General features: G+C 43.7%; 1 protein-coding gene across 16 annotated transcripts in view; it reads left to right on the forward strand.

Moving 5' to 3' along the window:
• The window catches only part of LOC142391656 (inositol polyphosphate-4-phosphatase type I A-like), a 45,410-nt gene that overhangs the window by 12,002 nt on the left and 11,345 nt on the right, over window positions 1–22,063 (forward strand). For 3 of the 16 annotated variants that reach the window (XM_075477592.1, XM_075477585.1, XM_075477586.1), the window contains exons 3-20: window positions 9,969–10,192; window positions 10,312–10,356; window positions 10,706–10,824; window positions 11,326–11,442; window positions 11,650–11,729; window positions 12,656–12,767; window positions 13,104–13,194; window positions 13,789–13,936; window positions 14,988–15,118; window positions 15,209–15,313; window positions 15,391–15,499; window positions 15,739–15,756; window positions 16,250–16,436; window positions 16,523–16,738; window positions 19,272–19,413; window positions 19,622–19,795; window positions 21,170–21,202; window positions 21,606–21,778. In XM_075477592.1, the coding sequence (XP_075333707.1) occupies window positions 10,087–10,192; window positions 10,312–10,356; window positions 10,706–10,824; window positions 11,326–11,442; window positions 11,650–11,729; window positions 12,656–12,767; window positions 13,104–13,194; window positions 13,789–13,936; window positions 14,988–15,118; window positions 15,209–15,313; window positions 15,391–15,499; window positions 15,739–15,756; window positions 16,250–16,436; window positions 16,523–16,738; window positions 19,272–19,413; window positions 19,622–19,795; window positions 21,170–21,202; window positions 21,606–21,778 (2,106 nt within the window). In that variant the 5' untranslated portion in view covers window positions 9,969–10,086. The remainder of the gene's footprint in view (window positions 1–9,968; window positions 10,193–10,311; window positions 10,357–10,705; window positions 10,825–11,325; window positions 11,443–11,649; window positions 11,730–12,655; window positions 12,768–13,103; window positions 13,195–13,788; window positions 13,937–14,987; window positions 15,119–15,208; window positions 15,314–15,390; window positions 15,500–15,738; window positions 15,757–16,249; window positions 16,437–16,522; window positions 16,739–19,271; window positions 19,414–19,621; window positions 19,796–21,169; window positions 21,203–21,605; window positions 21,779–22,063) is intronic. The other 13 variants (XM_075477598.1, XM_075477596.1, XM_075477600.1 and 10 more) reach the window with 11 other exon arrangements.

Raw genomic sequence — 22,063 nt, forward strand, 5'->3', positions numbered from 1 at the left:
TTTATCAGCAGATTTTTTTTATTTTTTTGCTCCTGTTGATTACAATTTGAGGATGTTTAGAGGCTGCATAGACTTTTATCTGCTGTTATTGAAAGAGGTAACATCCCGAAATCCCGAAAGAGGGATGTGGGCACCGTCTGGCGCTTTGTGTCATGCAGATTAGTTTGTGATGTAGGAAGCAGAAAAAGAATGAAGTGCGGACTGAAGAGGAGTCGCGGCCAAAAGCAGAGGCTTCCGAAACCGTGTCCTCTGCAGTGAAAACGCACCGCCGGAAGTACCCCGTAGGAAGGTCGGCTTTATTATTCATGTCAGCGGTGGCGGATCTTAAATGGAGGCCTGTGCAGCTTTAGTTGCGATCGGAAGAAGTAGGCATGTCCTGACCGAGAGATCTTGTCCTCCCGCTACCAGTCTGAGTGGTTTGAGATTGAGCATCTACCAATACCAAGTCACTGTCCTTTACAGGCATTTCACCAGCTACACTCTATAAGTAGAGTAAAGCTCTTGAAATGGATGGCGTGCATATGCTTGACACATCAGTAGCGTTGCAGCGCAGTAAGGAACGGACGCCATGTTGAGAAAATGTGGCGCCAAAGAAAACGACCCAAATGTTCATAAATCAGGTCGTCTGTGTGGCATTTTAGACTTATCACTTTGTTAGATATTGAAGGAGTTGTGCGGGAAGTCTGTTTTTGTCCCTTAAATGATGAAACGGTTTCTTTTATTGTGGAGCACAAGGAAGGATCTCAGATTGAAACTCCTGAGAAGAAGCCTCGCTTCCCTTTTTTTTTTTTTGTTACAATATTTAACATGATATGATAATAGTACCGGACCGGGGGACAGAGAGAGAGAGGGAGAGCGAAGAAGAGAAAAAAGGAACAGAAACATGAAGAAACAAACATAAAAAACAATGAAAAATCAGACAACCAGCTGCTACACCTGTAAAAACAAAACTGAAGATGATTCACGGCTTTTGTGGGGAATCCAACCTTAGAAGCACCAGGAGCACCTGTAGGCAGACAAGCAGAGAACAAACACACAAACAAACAAACAAAAAAACACAAGCAGCAGCAATCTCATATAATACACAGGTGACCTTAAAGGAGAACTGCGGTATTTTCAACATTAAGCCTCTTTTCTGAGTCGTCTGCAATGTTTTAGAACCCCCCTCACCGCTTTTTTGATGTTTACTGCTGTCTCCGGTATTTGCCTAATTTTGATTCTTCTCAACCTGCTTCAGAACGGCAAGTCATGTGCATGTCCTAAAAGGTCCGTAAAAGCACCATAAATGTCCGTTTTCAAAATCATCAACTCACCGGATTAGTTACTGGTGTCCACTGGTAATCCATATCAAATTTCGTTGCGAAAAGTTGCTTGTGTCGTGTTTTATTTGACATTTTGTACTGGATGTTCGTTGATATTACTCCGCCACCGCTAAGAAAATAGTGCGAGCATGAACGAGCTGCCAAATAAAACACGACACAAGCAACTTTTCGCAACGAAAATGGCTTAATGTTGAAAATACCACAGTTCCCCTTTAAACCACAGGACAGCACAACAACTGCTTAGTGAGCATGCTACTGGGCTAATGAATGTGTGTGAGTGTGTGTGCGTGTGTGTGTGTGTGTGTGTGTGTGTGCATGAACATGCAATACACATAGATGGTCCCACATAATAACCATGCTTAAATATCAGTGTATAGGGCCACAATCCCCACCCCCCAGCAATCAGAAGCAGGCCGAGAGGGCCCCCAGACCCAGGCCACCAACAGCTTCCAAGGAGCACAGAACCCGGGAAGCCCACCATAGGGACAACCACGCATCCCCCCAGAAGACAGCAGAGGAAGCCCCCGGACAGAGCCCCCCCCCCGGCGACCAGATCCTCGCTTCCCTTTGACGGCAAACTCACACAAGACCGCGAGGAGACTGTACGTACACATGAACGCAGCGTTCAAGCTTTCCAAGTGAGGCCGGCTTGGATATGGGTTGGAAATAAACAGCGAAATCGTGTCATTAGAGCCATCTTATTTTCGCTGAGAGGCTGTTGGGTGTTAGCCTGGCTCTCACGCAGACCCTTCGTGCTTCGTGCATCTTCGTTACACTTCGTGAGCTCGCACGAGGGTCTGGACGCGCCTTGTTGAGCCCGAAGTCTTCGGTTACCCCATAAACGGGCCCGCCTCTATGCCTAGATCCAATCACAATCGTGGGGCGGGGTGTTAACAGATTAGCTGCTGCTAGCTCCTGCTTTGCTCGCTGCTGTTGTGTTTTGTTTATTTTCCACCACAGACCGAGAGACTGGTCGCGCTCCAACGCGTCACGTCCGCTTTCGATATGATTGGTCGAAGTAGTACGTGACACACACATTGAATTCTCCAATCAGGTTCGAGAGGTTTTTGAATACAACCCCCGCCTACTCACAGCAGAGAACAGCTAGGCAACCGACAAAATTCCAGATGGATGAGAAACATCCATCTGCGTGAGAACCAGGTTAGTTGGGTGTAGCTACAAACAAAAATGCTATAATTCCTGCTTCCTGTTGGAGGTTCGAATCTCTTTTTTCGCTTCTCTGATTATATTTGGCTGTTGGGCTTCTGGTGACGTAAAACAAAAAAAGAGTTTAAATCAGCGCTCGGCCTCTTGGAATTTTCAGTCCCGTGATATTTAATAAAGAAGCAAATTAAATTCTGTTGCAATGTCCCAAACGAGCTGAACCGAGAAGATGGTGACAGTGAATGTAATGTGAAAAAGTGATACGTTGGCTTTATTCAATCAAATGTTGTAAAAGCATCAGAGAAGAACCAAATTTGGAGTAAAAGCGTCGCCTGAGATGTGAGCAGACATTTGTGCATTCTCACTCAAAGGCGTGTGGTGTGTCCCGGCTCTCCTGGCAGAGAGGAATCGGTGAAATGTGGGTTTCACCATTTATGGTCAACTCCCTCTGCTCTCTGTTCCCAAATCAGTCTTTTTCTGCCTGAGGATGAAACCAAAGACGGATGCTGTAAACACACAGGGGCTCATAAATACGCACGCAGAGACCGTGAGGCTGATGTTAGCAGGTCCACAAAGTTCAACCAGAATAAACCGGCTCCCTGCACAAATCAGCGAGGCGACAGGTCCTACTCTGGGGTCGTGTCTTGCTGAACTTGACGACATTTTCCAGACTCGTGGACAGAAAGTCAATCGTCAATCCTGGAGATGTTCAGTTGTGCAAAACCTCATAAAATTCAATTCAAATTGATTTTTTTAGCTCAAATGTAGTAAAAGGGAAAAGAAATTATGGGATCAGCTTGTAGTTTGCATTTCTAAAACAAATACAAGTCAAAAATGCGAACGAGCCTGCGGTTAAGAGAGAAGAAACAAGCGGCTGCATCTGGCTGACTGACAGGAAACACGGCCCCAACAAGAGAGCCGTCAGTGGAAACAATGGGAAGGTTTATGTGACCTCCGAGTGTGGCAAAAGACGCCGGCTGTTCCCCGTCAGCTGCGTCTAAAGTTTGGAGCGAGTGTAAACAAAATGGGAAAGTTATAGAAGGGGAAACGGGTCCACCAAGGGAGCTAAAGTCTTTGGACGCCTTTCTTTTTTTTTTTTTTATCCATTCCATCATTAAAAAGAAGAGTTGGTGATGCTGAGGTCAATTTTCAGAGAGAAAACCTTAAACGGTTTAGGAAACCAACACTACTCACTGGAAGGCTTTTGTCGCCATTTAAAGAAACAAACTAAAGGTAAGGTGACCTTGTATTGCCCCCACCCCTCCATCCTTTGTGAAATATGTGAAACCACAGAGGTGCATATGATTCAGATCCTAGCGAATAGCATGTATTGTTAAATGGAATGATTTTTGTGTAAATGTTTGAGAATAAAACGTGTCTAATGCGCTTTAAGGCTGTTTATAACTGCAGCTGTTAATGGAGCGTTAGGCCTCTTCATGCCTCTAATAAACCAAAATCCACTTAGTGAGTCTTGGATTTGGGTTTAATGTGTCAGGAGCTCTGGCTAGGATACACCGAGTGTGTGTGCGTGCCCCAGTTCATGTGACTCACAAACCTACACACTCTTACAACTCATGTGGGCTAAATTTGGAGCTGCCTTATATGGCTGCTTTTCCCCCTCAGCGGGGTTCAGTGTGTGCTGCTTTTCAACCGGGCTGGATGGTGAATTCCCGCTCCCGCTGCGTTAGTTTATCGATTTTTAAAATGTTAAATCGGTCTTTGGCATCTGTAGCAGGGACTCTGACTGAAAGTGGAGGGGGGAAAAAATAAAATAGTAAAGAGTTTATAGATTGCGTCTCTGCTCTAAAAGGCATCATTCCTCCTTGAAGGCCTAAAACGGCGCCGAAAATGTATTCGACCAGTTCTTGGTTATGAATCGTTTTGACAGAATAAACAATCAAGCCGCGGGTCAGGTCTGTAAATATTCTGGGTGACCTCGATGATGAGAAACATCGTGGGGAGGTGCACGTCTTTGGCCCTCTGAGGTCGGGATGCTTCTTTGGCTTCGGGTATGGAAAAAGTGACTTCAGTTGGCCGAGAGGGTGGAAAGTTCCTTCAAGGTCTGGAAACAAAGACCAGAGATATATCTCAAGCCTGATAATGTTCCTTTGTGTATTCGTGTTTGTCAGAAACACTTTTTCATATCAGTAAACGTACTATATTTGGTGTTTGTTGGTGTTTTCAAATCGTAAAAAAAGAAAATGGTTTTTCCACATCAGCTCGACGGGGTAGATGTCACTTGCTCTGTCTATTCTTTTGCAAACAGGAAATTATATTTACGATTTAACATAGGTGTCAAAGCAGCGCTTCAGCGGAACAAAAGCAAACCTTATATCCTGCGCTGTGCGGCTTCCTAGATTTAGGGGAATCATAAAGCATATTTTTCGGGGCCGTTTTGATTTTTACAGGCTGCATTTCGATCAGCTTGATTCATCTTTGTTACTCTTAATAATACGGGGTGACCTGGTTTATTCCATCCACATCAATTACTATAAACACTGTGTGACACAGTGCAGGTCCTCTTAAACTTTCTACCCTTCCTCTGCTTTATAATGAAGGCTTTATTGTTCCGCTTCACCAGAAACAATACTGACAGTGTTGGCTAATCACATCATTAATCAGGTTAGCAGTGCTTTATGATGTCTGCACAAGTTTGTATTTGAACTGCTCCTCAAGGAGGCCAAGGCCGACATGTTGAGCGCTTCAATCTGTTGTGTGTTTGTGTTTTCAGTCATAAATCAGCTGGAGCCTCACTGACTGCCGCAGTCTTCGTTTTACACCCACAAAAAAAAAAAACAACGTTTTCTTGTACGGAAGCCCAGAGCGGACGTGGAACATATAAACTTTTTTCTGATGGTTTTCTCGAGATAACGAGTTAATTTACCAATGGTTTACGAGGCCACTTTTTCTCCCCAGTCCGCCCCTGTTTATATGTGTTTATATGTATTTCTGGCAAAGGTGTACCCATGTTTACCCTCCTTTCATTGACAACTGAAATTGACATAATTATCTCGAGAAAACCATCAAAAAAACGTTTATACATACCACGTCTGCTCTGGGCTTCCGTATTCTTGTGATTAATTTTACTGAACACATTTCATATCAGTTTGCCTGGTTGAAGATAGAAGGGTACAAAAACAGGACATCGGAAGTCTCCATTACAGACTTTTTAAGTATTCTAATTGCTTTCATACGAGGTAAAGAAAACCAGCAGATTGTCACAGTTTGGATGCTGGAACTGCTTTGTAGTATTTAATTTGTCTGTTGGGTCTCCCTTTGGTGATTTAGTTAAAGTTTTTTATTTGATTGTGTTTAATGTGATGGCCTCAGGAAGAGGAGGAACTGCAGATTAGTTTTTTTCTATCTAACACAACATAAAGGAATTACAGATTTATCAGAATAACAGATTCTGAGTTGTTTCGATCAATCGACCAGCAGCCAAGTCACTCAAGAACTAGTCCTACAAAGTCCAAGACAAAGTTCTACAAACGATAAATGAAATATATCTCATAGACAAATTGCCTGTAAAAAAGTTATGTAAATATTTGATGGGAAGCTTATATTGTGTGTTTCCAGGCGGGTATACTGACACACACATCCAAGACCTGTTGTGCCCTGCTTTATTTAACTTATTAATAGCTGAAGGGCTGCTAAATGTGGGAACAGGTACACCCACCTTGGTGCATCAGGTCTTTATGGGCTAGGTGGTGTGGAAGTATAAAAGTAGCCTAAACTGGAAAGACAACCCACTGCTGTTTGTACACATAGATATACAACATCAGAAATACACAACAACGAGACCAAAAACAAAACTAGCAACCAGAAGCAAGGCTGAGAAAACTTAAACAAAAGAAAAAGCAAAGCTGAGAAAACAACGACAAAACCAAAATCATCAAAATATCAAAATCAGATCAAAGACGAAATTAAAATCAAAAGAACTAATAATGAGTAAATGCATAAATAAATATATAAATATCACAAGATAAAAATGTGGAACACAATGCAAGACCAAAAAATGTAACGTAAAACTCCCAAACATAACAAATGCAACACAAAACCGTAAAAAAAACACAACATTGAACAAAAGAATTTCTGAATTTAACAGCAAAGCCAATGTTGTCTTTATTGAGATTTGTGAAGCGAGTTTCCTCAGGTAAAAGTTGGTTTTATCCAATCAGGCCACATTTTTTACAACATTCTGAACAAAAATCCATTCTGGGGAAGAAGAAGTTTCGACCCGAAGGCTTTTTCACTCTTCCGATTTCTGGAAAAACGTCATAACTCACAGAAAATCACGCAGCCAATCGTAATCTTCCCAACTGTTTGGTGCATTCGGACGATGGTCAAATGTTGGCATTCTTAATTGTCAGGACGAATCATTCACAGAAAAGCTCCAGCTCGTCTTCTGTGTTCACTTCTGCAGCAACAGTAAACACAGCGGCTACGAGTGCAGTTCCAGTGCTCCGTTAGCCGTCAATCTCAGTCGCTTTCTCATCGACTTTGAGCAAAGTGTTCGGAGCTGAGCGGCGCAATTTTCAAGCTTTTAACCAGGGATTGGTTGGAATAAAAACTGCGGAGATTTCAAGTCCGAACAGCCTCCTTTTTTGTGTGTTAAGCAGCTCACGGTCTCACGCAAACTCAAATTCAAACGTAAATCGGGTAGATGCTCCTCTGTCCCCAAGACTGCAGGTGCTCCAGATGTTCCACACATGTAGGGCACTTGTAAAGTGGGACACTGTCAGTGCTGGACCACATACGTCTGGAAGTAGGCCACCAACTATTAACCCAGACCCACACTTAAAAACATGATCACTCAGTGGACATTTTTCTGAAATCTTTTGGGGTCCAGTTTTTTTTACAGCAAAGCGTGAAGAAACGCGTCTGCAGACAGTAAATTAATCTGATTTTAGTCCGAGCCGGGGGGGCTTTTCTCATCATTTTTAAGAAGATGGAATTGAAAAAACAGGAAAGTCGTATGTGGTTTAACTTTCTTCTTAACCAACCTGAATCTGACTCGTTGAAACAAATGTTTCTCCAATAAATGGAGCACAGCAGAGATCTCATCTGTGCATTGTCAAACTAGACCACTGTGCTTCTCCGTTTGAGCCGGCCGCGGTCCCCTGCGTTTTACATCTTTGCCGCAAATAGGCTAATTGCTCTTTAGCAAAATGGGACAGAGAGAAGGAAAGAAAGCAAGCGAGACATTGAGAGCAGGACAGCTGCTCATCTTCAAGTTGAAGGATCCAAGAGAAGAATCCCGAAACTGTCGGGGGCGGGAGATGTTTTTGCCTTCATGTTTTTGTAGCGTGGTGCAGAGTGAAGACTGCCTCCACTACACATTTAATTTGTTGTATTTATTTTGTTCTGCAAAGAGCAAAAGTAGGTAAACTTATTTATTACAGTTCGCCACACACAGCGTCTTTCACATTCACGTGTGTGTTCTCGTTCTCTAATAACATCTGTACCAACATCAAAACAAATAATTATGTATGTTACATCACTATTCAAAAACCAGTTTCATCAAGTACATTCAATATCAACTTATTTCTGAAATACACAGTCAGTCAATCACGTCTCCCAAACATTGTCATATTAACCAAATTAATCATTTATTTATTTCTTAAACCATGAACTAAACATGAGCAGCGCGGGCTCTTAAGATCAACTCCTACTACTCTCCAGCTTCACGCGCGCTCGAGGTTGCTAGGCGACCAACACTAACCACTGGCCAGCCATCCTCAGTACGTTACGTTCGCTGAACAAGTAACGTTCATAAACAAAATCACAAAGTCCAACCGGGATTATAAAATACCACATAACAGATTCACACATCAATTACACCCTTCTAACCCTCCCTTCTTACCTGCAAAGAGCAAAAGTAGGTAAACTTATTTATTCCCGTTCGTCACACACAGCGTCTTTCACATTCACGTGTGTGTTCTCGTTCTCGGAACGTATTCCTGCGAGACTTCCTTTGTCCCTGCACACACAGTGTAGCGAACGAGCCCTCTGCTGGTAGGGGTTAGACACCGCATACCGATTGATTGATGACAATATTTTACACTAATTAATAACAACAATAAACTAATCTCCTATCTTATCAGCAAACACCCAGACTATTTTCACCACCCTGAACATGAGCTCTCCTAAATGGGAAATCAAATTAACCATCAATAATAATAGCTTAGGTGTATTAACCCACTGATGGCTCTGTATGCCACATTTTGCCCGCAAGAGGCTGACAGGTGTTGCTCAGACACGCGCCTCACTTCGTCACGGTTTCTAAATGTATTTAAACACCAGAAACGAATCTATACTGGAACTTCCGCTCCGCAGGCAAGGTGCATGCTCTTCTCACACCACTTTCCTCGTCTTCTTGAGACGGCTGCTAAAAAGCGCCGGGGTGAAACATTTTTGTACACTTCCTGCATTTGTCAGTTCGAGCCTCAATGAATGACAAACGTCGGCAAATGCACCTGCCTGCTGCTCTGTGAATTCTCTTCCCGTCGGTTCAGATTCTGTGGCCTGCAGTCGGATGATTGTGAGTGACGGGTGCATTTCCCCGCCTTAGAAATCGGTCCGTAGGTTTTCTTTGTTACAAATGACCCGTCTGCCTCGTGGTGGCATTTGGATTCAGTTATGCTTTCTGCATCTTGTTCCTCGTTTCTGTTCTCCACAAGCCCCCCCCCCCCCCCCCCCTCTGCACGTCTTTAGAAATCATGTCAGATCTGGTGCCGGTTGTGACTTAAATGCCACCACAGTCTCTGCTAAATTGTGTTTTTTTTTTTTTTCTGTTTTCCACGATCAGCCAAGGAAACCTCAAACAGAAGTAAATGTGAGAACTCGAACATACTTTTTTGACAGCAGTAGCTGATGTTAACTCCAGTTCAGTTATTTCTCCTCTGAACAGTCGCAGTTAATACATCATAACAGTGCAGACCTCATCGGAAAAGGATGAAGTCTTTCACTTTTAGTTTTGCTATCCTCTCTTCTGATTGTTAGATATTTGTCTTGTTATTCCACTATGTGCTCTGTCTTCTTCTGCCCTTATATTGTCCTCTCAATCTCCCCCCACTACATTTCTTTTCTTTATCTCTTTATCATCTTTTTTGTTGTCCTCTTCCCCCAGTCTTTGGGGTCTTTTTGCCTTCCTCTTTCCTCTCTTCCCTTCCTTGTTCTTCCTCGTGCTCTTTTTCCTTCTCCTTTTTTGTTTTCTTCTTTGTTACTGTCATCTTCAGTAACATTCAGTGTCAGCTTCACTTTTTTATGTTCCAGTCTGCCGCCAATGAAAGGAAATGGAAATAAAGTTTAAAAAGTTGGTTGCAAAAGCCAAAGGTCATCGCTTGTACCTTTCTACAGTCACCCCGAACACCTGACAGCCCTTCCCTGATTAAAAGAAGACCCAGAAACGATGTAATGTCCTTAAAATGCAGAAAATTGCGGAGAAAATACACCTTTTTCTTCCTCTTTTTTTCCACTTAGAGAGGAGAAGTGCTTTGTGGAGCCAGCTATAGCTCGGCACAGGAGGGGAGTCGCAACACATGGGAGTGTGTGTCCGTGTGTGTGAGGGCCTTCCGCTGTCCCCCGGTCTTAGACCAGCATGGCTGGGGGCAGAGAGCGCGGTTCGCGGACACAGAGGCCATGGTCGGTGTACCGGGCCAACACGTTCGAGCTCTCCAGTGAGATGCTCAGCTTGGCTCTCGCAGGTGAGGAATCGCACGGGAGACGCAAGTCACACTGAGGCCCGAGGGCCTAAACAACATGGAGAATCACTTACCCAAACGTGATAATCTGTTAATGTCAGGACTTGTTGACTGATTTGCAGGAAATACTCAGGACCCAGATGAGCCTGTGCTGGAGTTCAGCGTAGGTGAGTAACACAAGTATCCACAACCACAAATGATTGTTATTGTCTTTACGATTCATTTCTTCATAAAAGAAATTTTTACATCTTACTGAAAATAAGATGAAAAGAGAGCAGAATGAAACAAAACAGATTACATGTGGGTGGTAAAATGCCGGCAAATGGAAGCTGAATAAGTGTAAAAGAGGATTGTGTTCATCAATAATTGATGATTGGTTTGAGGAAACAAAGGGATCGAAGGTCTGACATTTCAGCAGAAAGACCACAGGGTTTTTTTAGAACTGTTTCAGGGAAACTGGATGCTTCTCGTCTCGTTTTATTGACCATCTCACTGTTTGGTTGTCTTCTCGCCCAGTGTGCACAGACCTGGTGACTCCTGCTTTAGATCGAAAACCCAACAGCTTTGTAGCAGTGAGCTGCACGACACCGCCGCAGGCCTTCTGGACCAAACACGCCCAGACTGAAGTCATCGAGGTCAGACCTCTGTCATCTTCTTGTCCTCCTAAGGCCGCAATTCAAACAGCAGTCAGTGCTGCTGATTTCTTTAAGTTCTGTAAGGCACCTTTTCAGCTTGTTTTTCAGCGTCTGCTGGAGCTGCAGAGGAGGTTCGACTCTGCCGGCTTGTTGTTTGATCAGCAGCTGAAGGACAAGGAAGAAATAATAAATTAAAATCCATTTGACCTCTGAAATCACTTTTTTTGTTGTTTTCTGATCAGCAGCTCACCTCAAATCGCATTCAATGAGATGATTAAATGCCCACTCTTGAATGCAGAATGAGTCATAAACACGCTACTTTTAAATGCAGATTAAAAAGATTCATAGCGTGAAAAGAAGTGTCACGGATGTTCATTTTTGGGGGTTACATCGAGCGTTTCCTCCTCAAAGATTCTTGTGCATGTGATTTTGAACTTTCTACAAAAACTCTGTGTTTGTATTGGGCAGAAATGCTGATGAACCTCCTGCATCTCTTCCTAGGGCACCAGTAACCCCATCTTCCTCAGCAGCATCGCATTTTTCCAGGATTCCAACATCAACCAGCAGACGCAGGTCAAGCTGGCCGTCTACGACGTGAAGGACCGCTCGCAGGGCACGGTACGAAGGGGGGCAGCTTCCTTTTCCCAGTGTTACTGCTTAAATATTCCAGATTTACGACACCACAAAGCATCGTAGCTGAGTGGGTTTGTCTCAAGAGAAACAGATGAGGTACCAGAGACTGTAGCTGTAGCTCATCCGACAAATGGGACCTGCAAGCAGAATCTGTGCGTCAGTATAAACGGTCGTGCTTCTCTGTCTGTACAGATGTACATGTTGGGCTCTGCACTTTTTCCTGTGAAGGAGCTGCTGCAGGAGAAAAGCCACAGACTACAGCTCGAATTGCGGTAATACACACACACACACACACACACACACACACACACACACACACACACACACACTCTGATGCAGTTCCTAAACCAGCTTTGAACAGGTCAGGTTTCGGTTCTAAGTCTTAGTGCTTCCAACCAGCTATATTTCGGTATATAGTCTGAGGCAAAAACACAGCGGCTTTTCACATCAGAAACACGAGGAAATCGGTCGACGTGTCACTTTCTCACATTCAAAAGACCAGCCTCTGTTCAATTTCAATTTCAATAGAAATTCAGTTAGTTTCAAGAGTTTTGAATGTTGTTCTTTTTTGTCAGTTTAACTCACGGCAACCTAAATCTTTGTTTAAAAAGGGACTTCTTAGATGGAACTGTCCACTAAAACCATTCAAGAAGTTAAACCTTCAAGTTTTACTAATAGTTAAGTTGGTGACGTAGTGACTTTGCTGTCATGTCGCATCACATCCAGTTATTTTGGTCCAGAAGGAGGTTTTAGAGGTATTGATAAGGTACAACGGAGCAAATATGACCTAGTGTCATGACATCAGAATCCTTTGAACAGACTTTTTTTTAACCAAAACAACTTAAAAGTTAGAAATATATTTTGGGGGGCAGTATGTGGCTCATGTGAACGAAAGTCTGGGATCAAAATGGCAAACGACAACCCCTCTACCTCCAATATTTAATCCCAAAGATATTCAAAGGTTATGACCACTGCTACATTCAAAACTTCAAAACTTTGTATGTTGTGACGTGGAAAAGCTCCTTAAAACGTTAAAGTAGATGTCTTTAGCCTCTTGGTCGGACCGTTCCCTTCTTAAAATCTGAGATAACTGTGAGCAAATGTAGCTACTCTGGAACTTAAACAGCAGTGAAATGGCTCGATGTAAAGCCTGATGGGAATGTGCAGCGTTAATGCTGTCGTATGTTTGGATGGACAGATCGGCAGAGAACAAGCGGGTGGGGAACGTCACCATAGCAGCCTGGCAGATGGAGGAGAAGGCAGATCAGAGGATGTCTGTCGGCCGTTTGCCAGACAGCATCAATGGCCGGGTAAGAGGCTGAGAATGACGTGTTTTGCATGCATTTGCTTGGTGTTGATGAGAACCTTCCATGCATCTACTTTTCGAGCAAAGTATTTCCTTCAACTTCCGTTGTTTCATGTGTCCTCAACACCTTTCTGTTTCCCATGAGCATATTCAGAGTCCAGAGGTGTAGATTAGAGTGGTCAGAAAGGTAAAAAAAAATGGTTACTCGCCACCTGAGCTTCAAACTCATTGCGTGTGTGTGTGTGTGTGTGTGTGTGTGTGTGTGTGTGTGTGTGTGTGTGTGTGTGTGTGTGTGTGTGTGTGTGTGTGTGTGTGTGTGTGTGCTCAAACTTCCCTGCAGACGGTGCTGTCTGTGGATGAGAGCCTGACAGAGTCGATGGGAGCCCGGATCAAGTACGCCTCTCTTTTCAAAGACAACCTGCTGTGCTCAGGTGAGACTGCACTCGGCGTTTGCAAAACACTTCATAATGGCAAGCAGATTTAGAATGGATTAGGTTTTGCTTATCAAAGCCTAATTACGAGTTGATTTCAGATTTGTGCGAAGTGGTATTCTCACTTAAAATCCCAAAAAATGATGCAGAGCAATTAACCTGAAGGAGCCATTACAGAGTCTCCAGCTCTGTTTTTCTCACGAGATGTTCTAAGTCATGGTGTAAAATGTTTTCTTACACACTGCACATGACCTTCAGTCATGAAAATAAAGCTCCTCTCAGAAACCAGATGTCTTTGTCAGAAACAAGTGCGTTAAGCCCTTTAATGAATTGGTTTATATGTTAGTAACTGACATACATATGAGTGAAAACAATCTATTTCCTGTTTGCAATGTGTAAACACATGAGAACCTTGACCAAAAATTTCTGCACTTCATCACTGTTGTTTTTAATCTCCTCATCTGTTTACCTCAGTGATAGATTAGCCATCCAGAAATGGCAACCACACAAGCTGGTTGGACAGGATTCAGAATGTTTACAGAGCAAGAGAAGGTGTCTTCTGGAAAGATTCAGTCTGGTTTATGTTTTGACCAGTGTTTGGAGGCACCATGTCCAGGATGTACCGCTTCCCCACCACTGATGGAAACCACCTGCGCGTGCTGGAGCAGATGGCTGAAAGCGTCCTGTCGCTCAACGTTCCCAGACAGTTTGTTAAGCTGCTGCTGGAGGAGGACGCAGCCAGGTACAAACGCATACACGAGCACGGCCTGGTTTCCATTGCCATTTTTGATTCATGTTTAGGAGATGTGAAACAATAAAGAGGAATTGAAAATTTAAAAAAAATATATATTTCTATATCTATAGCTTCGTTTCCACTGTGCAGTCCGTTACGGGTCGGTTCAGTACGGTACGGGTCTCTTTGGGGTCAGCTTGCGTTCCCACTGTACAAAGGGGACCCTCAGGGGTGGGCGGAGTGTGTGCCGAAGCGTAAATAACAAATAACATCCATAATTTCGAACCACCTCCAAGCTTCTTCAGCTTAATGCGACACTGGCTCGCGGTCCGGTTGAAACCACTCTCAGCCATTTTTGCGGCAATCAGCTGGAAAACTTTTTCGTTTCGCACAGCGCCATCGAGCTCCCGCTGCACAGCCTCCTCAACAACAACAGAGAGCAGAGCCTGGAACCGGTCCTGTGTGCTCGGTACCCCAAGCAGAAGGGTTACAGACATGGTAACGGGTACCATGGGACCGTTCCGACCCGACCCGTACCGGACTGCATAGTGGAAACACGCCATATGATATAGCTTGGGGGAGGGGGACGAGAACAACTTATCAAAAAATTTCACTTTACCTGCCTAACTAAATGTGATTAACTAGCTGTTTCTGGTCTAAGCCGGCAAACAGCGAACTCACGTGACGGTCTGGCGTGCTCCCAGATATTATATGATATCCCAGAGAGTCAAGTTATCCCTCAAGAGGAGGTCTCTTCAGTACTCCCGTGGATGGCCCCCACAGTCGTCGTTTTTTTTTTTTGTTTCCTGTTCGGACGACTGCTTTTTCTACTGAATTACAACAACTAGGAACACAGCCTAAATCCGACACGCTGATGGTGACCCTAGCCAGCCTCATTCCATTAGCTTTAAACCAGACAATGAAAACATGTCTCAATCCCATTTCTTTTTTGTGAAAGTCTGATGCTCTAATGCTTCCTTTTTTTTTCTTTTTTTTTTTAGTTTACTCCCCCTGCAGTGATATAGAATAACCTCTTTGCTGGACCTCTTTGTGTTTCCAGGGTGTGCGAGCTGGAGGAGCTGGGAGAGTTATCCCCCTGCTGGGAAAATCTGCGGCGACAGATCGTCTCTCATTACCAGAACATAATACTCGCATACCAGGAGACACTGTCTGACCTGAACGACTACAGAGGTCAGCGTCTGCACCGGCTTCTGAATGTGAAATGTTGCCTTTCAAAAAGGCTGCGACTAAATCTGTTTCTCTGTACTTCCTCCATGTTAGGTCCATCGTTCAAAGCCAGTAACCTGAAGGCCGAAAGGAAGATGGAGTTCATGCCAACCAACCTCCACGTGCAGAGGATGAGGGTGCAGGATGAGCTGGGCTTCGGTGAGTCACGGCGAGACACAAACGTGAGTTGTTGGTGTGATTTTCGTTCTTTGACTTGCAGCCGTTTCCCTCTCCAGAGCACACATATGATGTGATAACGATCGGCGCTCCCGCTGCTCACTGCCAGGGTTTTAAAAATGGCGGGCTGAGGAAGCTCATCCAGAAGTTTGAGGAGGCAAAGAAACAGTAAGTCCTCTTAACTGTGGGGAAAAAAAACCTGCATGTTTTCCCCTCCTAATTAAATTTATTTTTTTTGCTTCATTCATGTTTGACTTTTTTTAATTACTTTAAATAGTTGAATCAGTTGAAGCATTGATCTCCTTTTATTTTGAATTAAACAAATGTTTCTTCAATCCCTGCATTAATTCTGCAGTTTGGTTCTGTGGCTTCATCTTAATTTTTGTTTTTGTTACTTTTTCGATCAGCTTATATGAGGAAGGATGGTGAGTTGTTGCCCTGCTTTTTGCCTGTTTTCGCTTGGGTCTTTGGCCTCTCGCTGCCTTGTGTCTCCACAACAAACTCATTTTTATCTCGCATTATAATTGCTTCGTCAAAAATGAGTGTTTATGAAATTCTTCACAGTTTCTGTCTCGTAAAAGCACAAGTCTTTGCTTTGAAAACGTCCTTTTTAGAAAGTTTCTCAAGTTGTAAACTGAACAGTAACCCTCACACCCCCCCTACTTGTTATCGAGTTTAGGTTTATGTTATCCTCCCTTCATCACTGATTTAGATCCACTGTCAAAAGTAGGCATGTGCATGTAAATACTATATCTGTACATAAACTGTATGTCTTTAACAAACAAGTCAGTTATAATTCCTCGGTTCAATTTTTTTAGACAAACCCTTTCATGGAGGGTCCTTTGGCTCTACATAGCGAGTATAGCAGTGTCGTCGGCGTATGCTCTGATACAGACCAAGTGTCTTTGCTTCCTTTAGCAGTGCCCTCTCCAGCTCGCAGTCCATCGTCTACATACCCGACGACATAGTCCGAGCCAAAGAGATCATCGCCCACATTAACACGCTCAAGACTCAGGTCAGCTACTACGCTGAAAGACTTTCCAGAGCTGCCAAAGACCGATCAGCCAGTGGACTGGAGAGAACACTCACTATTCTGGCTGATAAGGTATCAATAGCTGCTGTGTTTTATCTTTATGGTCTCATCACATATGCAGTAAATACTTAAATTCTGACTCTTTAACTGGCGGTCAGACTCGTCAGTTGGTGACCGTGTGCGACTGCAAGCTGCTGGCTTCGGCCATCCAAGCTTTGAATGCAGCACGGCCAGAGTACATCGCCTCCAAATCGTCACCCTCTGCCGACTCGGAACAAGTCGTACTCCGCAACGACCAGGACACGCTGCTCGCCAAGTGGAGCGGTAGCAACAGCCGATCTTCGCTGCACGTGGACTGGCATGAAGAGGAGTGGGTATGTTGTTTTACGACAGATTCAGCAAAGTTATTCTAACAGACGTTCTCTGAACCCAGATTCTGTGACGAGTGTGGTATGCAGTGCACGGGAAAGATCTGGACAAATCCTTGCTGCACCTAGCGTTAACTCATTGGCTGCCAGCCATTTTCAGTTCAGAGACACCCATACTGCCAAGTGTTTTTCAGTATTTTGACTGATTTTCCAAGACCCACAGAAAATTACCAAAAGAAAGAGTAGACTCTCTTCTTTGATCAGGAAAAAAAAGTTTGTTTCTACCTTTTTCAGTCTTTTAGTAATAGACAGTAGAACATAGGTTAGTTTCACCAAAAACAGTTGTTTGACCCAAAAATGGAGAAAACGAGCTCTTTTTTTTTTTTTTTTTTTGTGCATAGTGGCACTGCTGCCACCTAGCGGGTAATTTTGCCAGTATATTCTCTGTTTAGTGTTTACAAGCCTAAGATTTAGTGACGAACTCCGCTAGATTGTCCCCCAGCCCGCTCCGTTAAAAAACGCAATTGACGTCTATAGACGTCTTTGGCAGTGAACTTTTTTTTTTTAAATTGACGTCTATAGACGTCAATGGCACCGAAAGAGTTAATTGGGTCTCCCTAGCAACCCCCAATTTTTCCATATGTCTACCTCTGAGTGTGTGCTGTTTTATCCCCAAAATCACAGTCGTGGTGGAAGAATAATTTGGCCGGAGAAAGGGGCGGGTCTTTACCTCTGACAGGCTATGCCCTGGAGATTCCTTGAGGGTGATGTGCGTACCTTTGAAAACAGGACCCGTACGCTACTTCCCACGAGCGAGGCATGCTAGCAAGTGGTAAAATGAAAATGCATGCTAGCTGTAGTAACTCAGGTCAATAATGAAAATGCCGTGCTACCTGTTACACATTGCCCCGCTCTGAAAGCAGCAGCCAAGGGACCTTGTGCCAAAAAAAGTGGTAACTGTTAAACCGTCATTCTCCCCTGTACCTGGAACAATTTCAAACATTTACTCTAGTTCAAGTCAGAGTTGGAGGTAGCATCAGACTCTGAGCCAGAGCTTTGGAAATCTTTTGAAAGACTGTTTAGCCCATTGTCTGTGTGCCTAAACTGTTCGATGTGATATGCAGCATTAATTGCAAAGAATGTGGCCAAAGCATGGCCAGTAAAAGTGCTTTTATTGTTTGAGTGTCAACATTCAGAACTGAAACGCTGAAATAGCGCATCGAAGGAGCTCTGGTCTACCATGAGTGGTGTCTGAAAAGATGCCTTTTGCCATCACTTCAGCTATGTCCTTCACTGTGGGCACTTACATTTAGCTTTACTTACTTCTTGTTGAACAGCAAGGATCCAGTCTCAGTTCTACTATGTAACATAGCTTGTCAATGATCATTTCTTGTTATTAAAGATATGCTATCGTTATAGATAGAATAACAAATGGAAATATAAATTAGCTGACAAACGTGTAGAAAGTTGAGGTGTAGCAGAGGGGAAGGTGTGGTAGAAATCTTCACAGGTCACCATCAATAGGTTGGGGTGTTACTTTTGTAGTTTGGCCAACAACTTACCTGATGAGTGCACATACAGCTGAACTCTCTCAGTAGACAACATGGCCAGGAACTCGCAGCCAACAGTCCAACATCTGAGGTGCAGACATACCGTCTTTCTGATATTCCTGCTGTGTCCTCATCAGGGGTCCAAGCTTGTCCGTTTTACCTGCGAGTGAACTCCGAAACTCTAAACTTCCTCCTTATTTTTTGTCCATTTTGTTCTTTCTTCTGTATCCCAGATATATCCTCTTTCAGCGCATCTTGATCTGGGCGTCTTGTTCCAGCCTTTATTTGGGCTTTGAAAAGCTCAGTTAATTGCTCCAACAGACAAAGACAAGAGTAGAGCGAAGTTCCTTTATACATTGTGTTCTTGAGGAGGCTGCCCGGAGACAGCTGTGCCTTCCACTTCTTCTTTAAACCCCCCCAAAAAATTGAATCCCTTTTATGATTTTTAAAGCCTTGAGGCTTTGAAGTGCTCCCGACATCATTGAGCATGGACTTTCATATCAGGCTTTTAACAAACATTACAGCTGCATAACGCATGTTATACGAGGCCGTGCAACTACTGTGTAACACGAGCAGTATTTTTCCATTACAGCCTCAGTCATCTAAGAAGGAGTGAGCGCTGTTGGATCTGTGGCATTGAATTCTGTGTTGTAATATACACAATAATGTACGCAAGATTGCTTCAAACGATGTTTAAATTCGTCTTGAAAGTCACATATTTGGTCTTTTTTTTTTGTTAATGAATATTTATTTTGTTCATCATTACAGTCAAAACACCAAACCTTCAGTGTTTGGCTTCTGTCTCCCCAAGCAGCCTGAGATGAGCGGCTGTAGTTTTATAATGAAATACATGAATCTTTAATGTTGATGTTATTCATCTCTCCCCTCTGGCTCTGATCTCTTCCTACACCTCAGTTTTTTTCGAAACATAATCGAGAACAGAAAAAAAAAAAAAAAGCCACATTCAAAGCGTCGGTGTCTTTTCTCAGGAGAAGGTGTGGATAAATGTGGATAAGTCTCTGGAGTGCATCATCCAGCGTGTGGACAAGCTGCTTCAGAAAGAGAGGAGACCCAGCAGCGGCAGTCAGGACAGTACCCACAGTGACCTGCAGGGCGGCAGCAGTAAGAAAGGTAACGCCCGTCTCTGTTTTTTGTTGTCTGCATAGTTTAAAATGGGTTGAGGCATTTTCGTTTTGTTTGACTGAAATCAGCTTTCACAGTCACAAACCTTAAAAGAAAAGAAAATCGACAGATTCAATAAAACATTGGAAACATTTGTTAGTATGAAATGACACCTCTGTGTCTGTGTGTGTGTGTGTGTGTGGGGGGCTGTGAAAAGGTGATGCAAATAGAAGAGCTTTCTGGATCAACCCAGGAAGTATGTCACAGGAATCTACACCATTAACACCATCATCATCAGAACCACCTCCGCCATCATCATCACAAACACCATCTTCTTCCTCTCCGCCTGCCCTCTCCTCTGCACGTCCTCCCAGCCCTGAACAGGAAAGCTGTATGTTCATTTTATTGCTTTCTTTTCCTACTCCTCCTACATCTCCCAAACATCTCTCACACCTTTTGGTTTTGTCACGTGACAAACAGTGGAGTCATACTCTATCTCACCTTAAAGCATCATTTCTCTATTTTATGGCAGGTGATTCCGAGCAGTTCATCTTAAAGTGTCAGATGTCAAATGTCGACGTTTGTGTTTTGTGTGTGATTTTTTTGCCGTTTGTCCGCGGCTTTGCAGCCAGTCTCTCTGTCAGCAGTCGTATCTGAAATGTTGTGCTAACTGAACATGTTGGTCACGACAGGAGTCAAATATCTATCGTGACTGCTCGTACTACAAAATGGAAGCAGTTCTGAAAGTTCGCAGTCGCAGTCGAAGAAGAGCACTCGGGCCATAACTGGCAAAGAAATCTTCCAATTATATATCAGAAGCAATTGATAGCGAAGGAAAAAGTGGGAGCAATTCTAACAGGAGGCAATTATAGCATCCCCAATTCTTTATGGAAACCATAGTGAATGTACTCTGCACATGCTCAGAAAGGTTCTCCTGCCTCCTGTTGAAAAAGAAGCAGGACCATTCACCACAATGATCAACAAAAAATTATTTTGAGTTAACAAAAAACAGTGTTGCTCTAAAACCAGTATACACCTTTCAGCAATGACGATGCCTTCCCAGATGTGCAAGTTGCCAGTTTCATAGACAATAATGCCCCTATTACCATGACAGATGCAGGCTGTTGAGCTGAGCGCTGAAGACGAGCCTGTTTGTGATGCCGCGCTGCCCAACGACCTGAGGATCATGAACATTAAACATTGAGTCCCGACCAAGTCACTTGCACTTTGAGAAGTCGGCAGGTTCTCTGAATCTTCATATGATAAAATGTAGTGTAGCTGATGGAGTTTTTCCAACTTAACGCTAAGGAGCATCATTCTGAAATTGATCCACGAATTGTAAACGCAGTTTTTTGTAGCCATTCCCATTTTTTACATCTGAGAGACTCTGCTTCTTGAAGGTGCTCTTTTTATATTCATGATTTTACATTTCCCCCCCAGCCACTGTCAAATTCCCCCAGTCTGATTTATTTTACATCAAATCTCAAATGATCTTCCTTCCTCGATTAGTAAAAAAATATATATTATCAGAATGAATCGGATATGTACCATACGTTGAAATATGGCTCATTGCACTTCAGTTACTCGGAGTCATTAAAACAGAGTGGAATAAATAGTTGCCCCCCCTTTTCTCCTGCTGTACTGAGCAGTTGTTGCATAGATCTTTGACCCCGGTCTGCAGTGTTTTCTGTGTGTGTCTGAGCTGCCCTCTGTGGCTTACAGCGCCTGCTAATCATGCATGTTACACCTCCACCCCCTCTTCCAGATGGAAGCCCCAGTGCTGAGGAGGCATACCCAGGTAAGAGACGCCTCCCCCTCCCACGCTCCTCTAAGAGACCAGGCCTTGATTATTTCTAATTAGATAGATAACACAGGCTGTTTACAGTATCACATGTTTCCAGTAAATACATTTCCCCTCACTTTGCTTTGATAGCTGAGTCACCAGTCCCTTTCGGCTCATTGCATGACATCAGACCGTTAGCGTTCAACTTCTCTGGTTTCTTTTTAAATGATTAGAAAGACGCAACATGTCTCTTTCGGCGCTTCTGCTTTTCCTGTTGCATCTCTGTTTCATCTGTTGTCTGTTTCTGTCTTAAAAAGTCCAATTAAACTTCAATAAGTCCACTGCCACTTCCAGCGTTTGTAATGAATGTCCCTGAGTCGACGCTTGTTAAATCTGTCTGTGCCTGTAACTTAACCAGGCGAGTGGAGTGAGGCGCTGTACCCCCTCCTCACCACGCTGACGGAGTGCGTCGCCATGATGAGCGACAAGGCCAAGAAGTCCATGGTGTTCCTTCTGATGCAGGACAGCGCCCCGACGATATCCATGGACGTGTCGCTGCAATACCGCCGCGACGTTGTCTTCTGCCAGACGGTCAGCACAGGCGAAAACATAATTCACGTGAATCGGACGTGCTCACCCACACACAGATTTACATATGTATCCATTAGCTAATGCACTCATCCCTGGATGACGCACAGTGAGGGTCGTAAATCTGTAAATATTGTCAGCACGGGTGCAGAGGTCCAACCTCTGTGGTTGTACAACGCTTATACGACTATTAAACATTCTGAAGTACTACAGGACTAAAGGGGTTTTGCACACCTCCAGAGCAATGTTCCCTCTAATTTTACACACAAGCTCCCTGAGCACACTGAG

The sequence above is a fragment of the Odontesthes bonariensis genome, chromosome 11 (genome assembly GCF_027942865.1).
Source record: "Odontesthes bonariensis isolate fOdoBon6 chromosome 11, fOdoBon6.hap1, whole genome shotgun sequence".
Lineage (NCBI taxonomy): Eukaryota > Metazoa > Chordata > Actinopteri > Atheriniformes > Atherinopsidae > Odontesthes > Odontesthes bonariensis.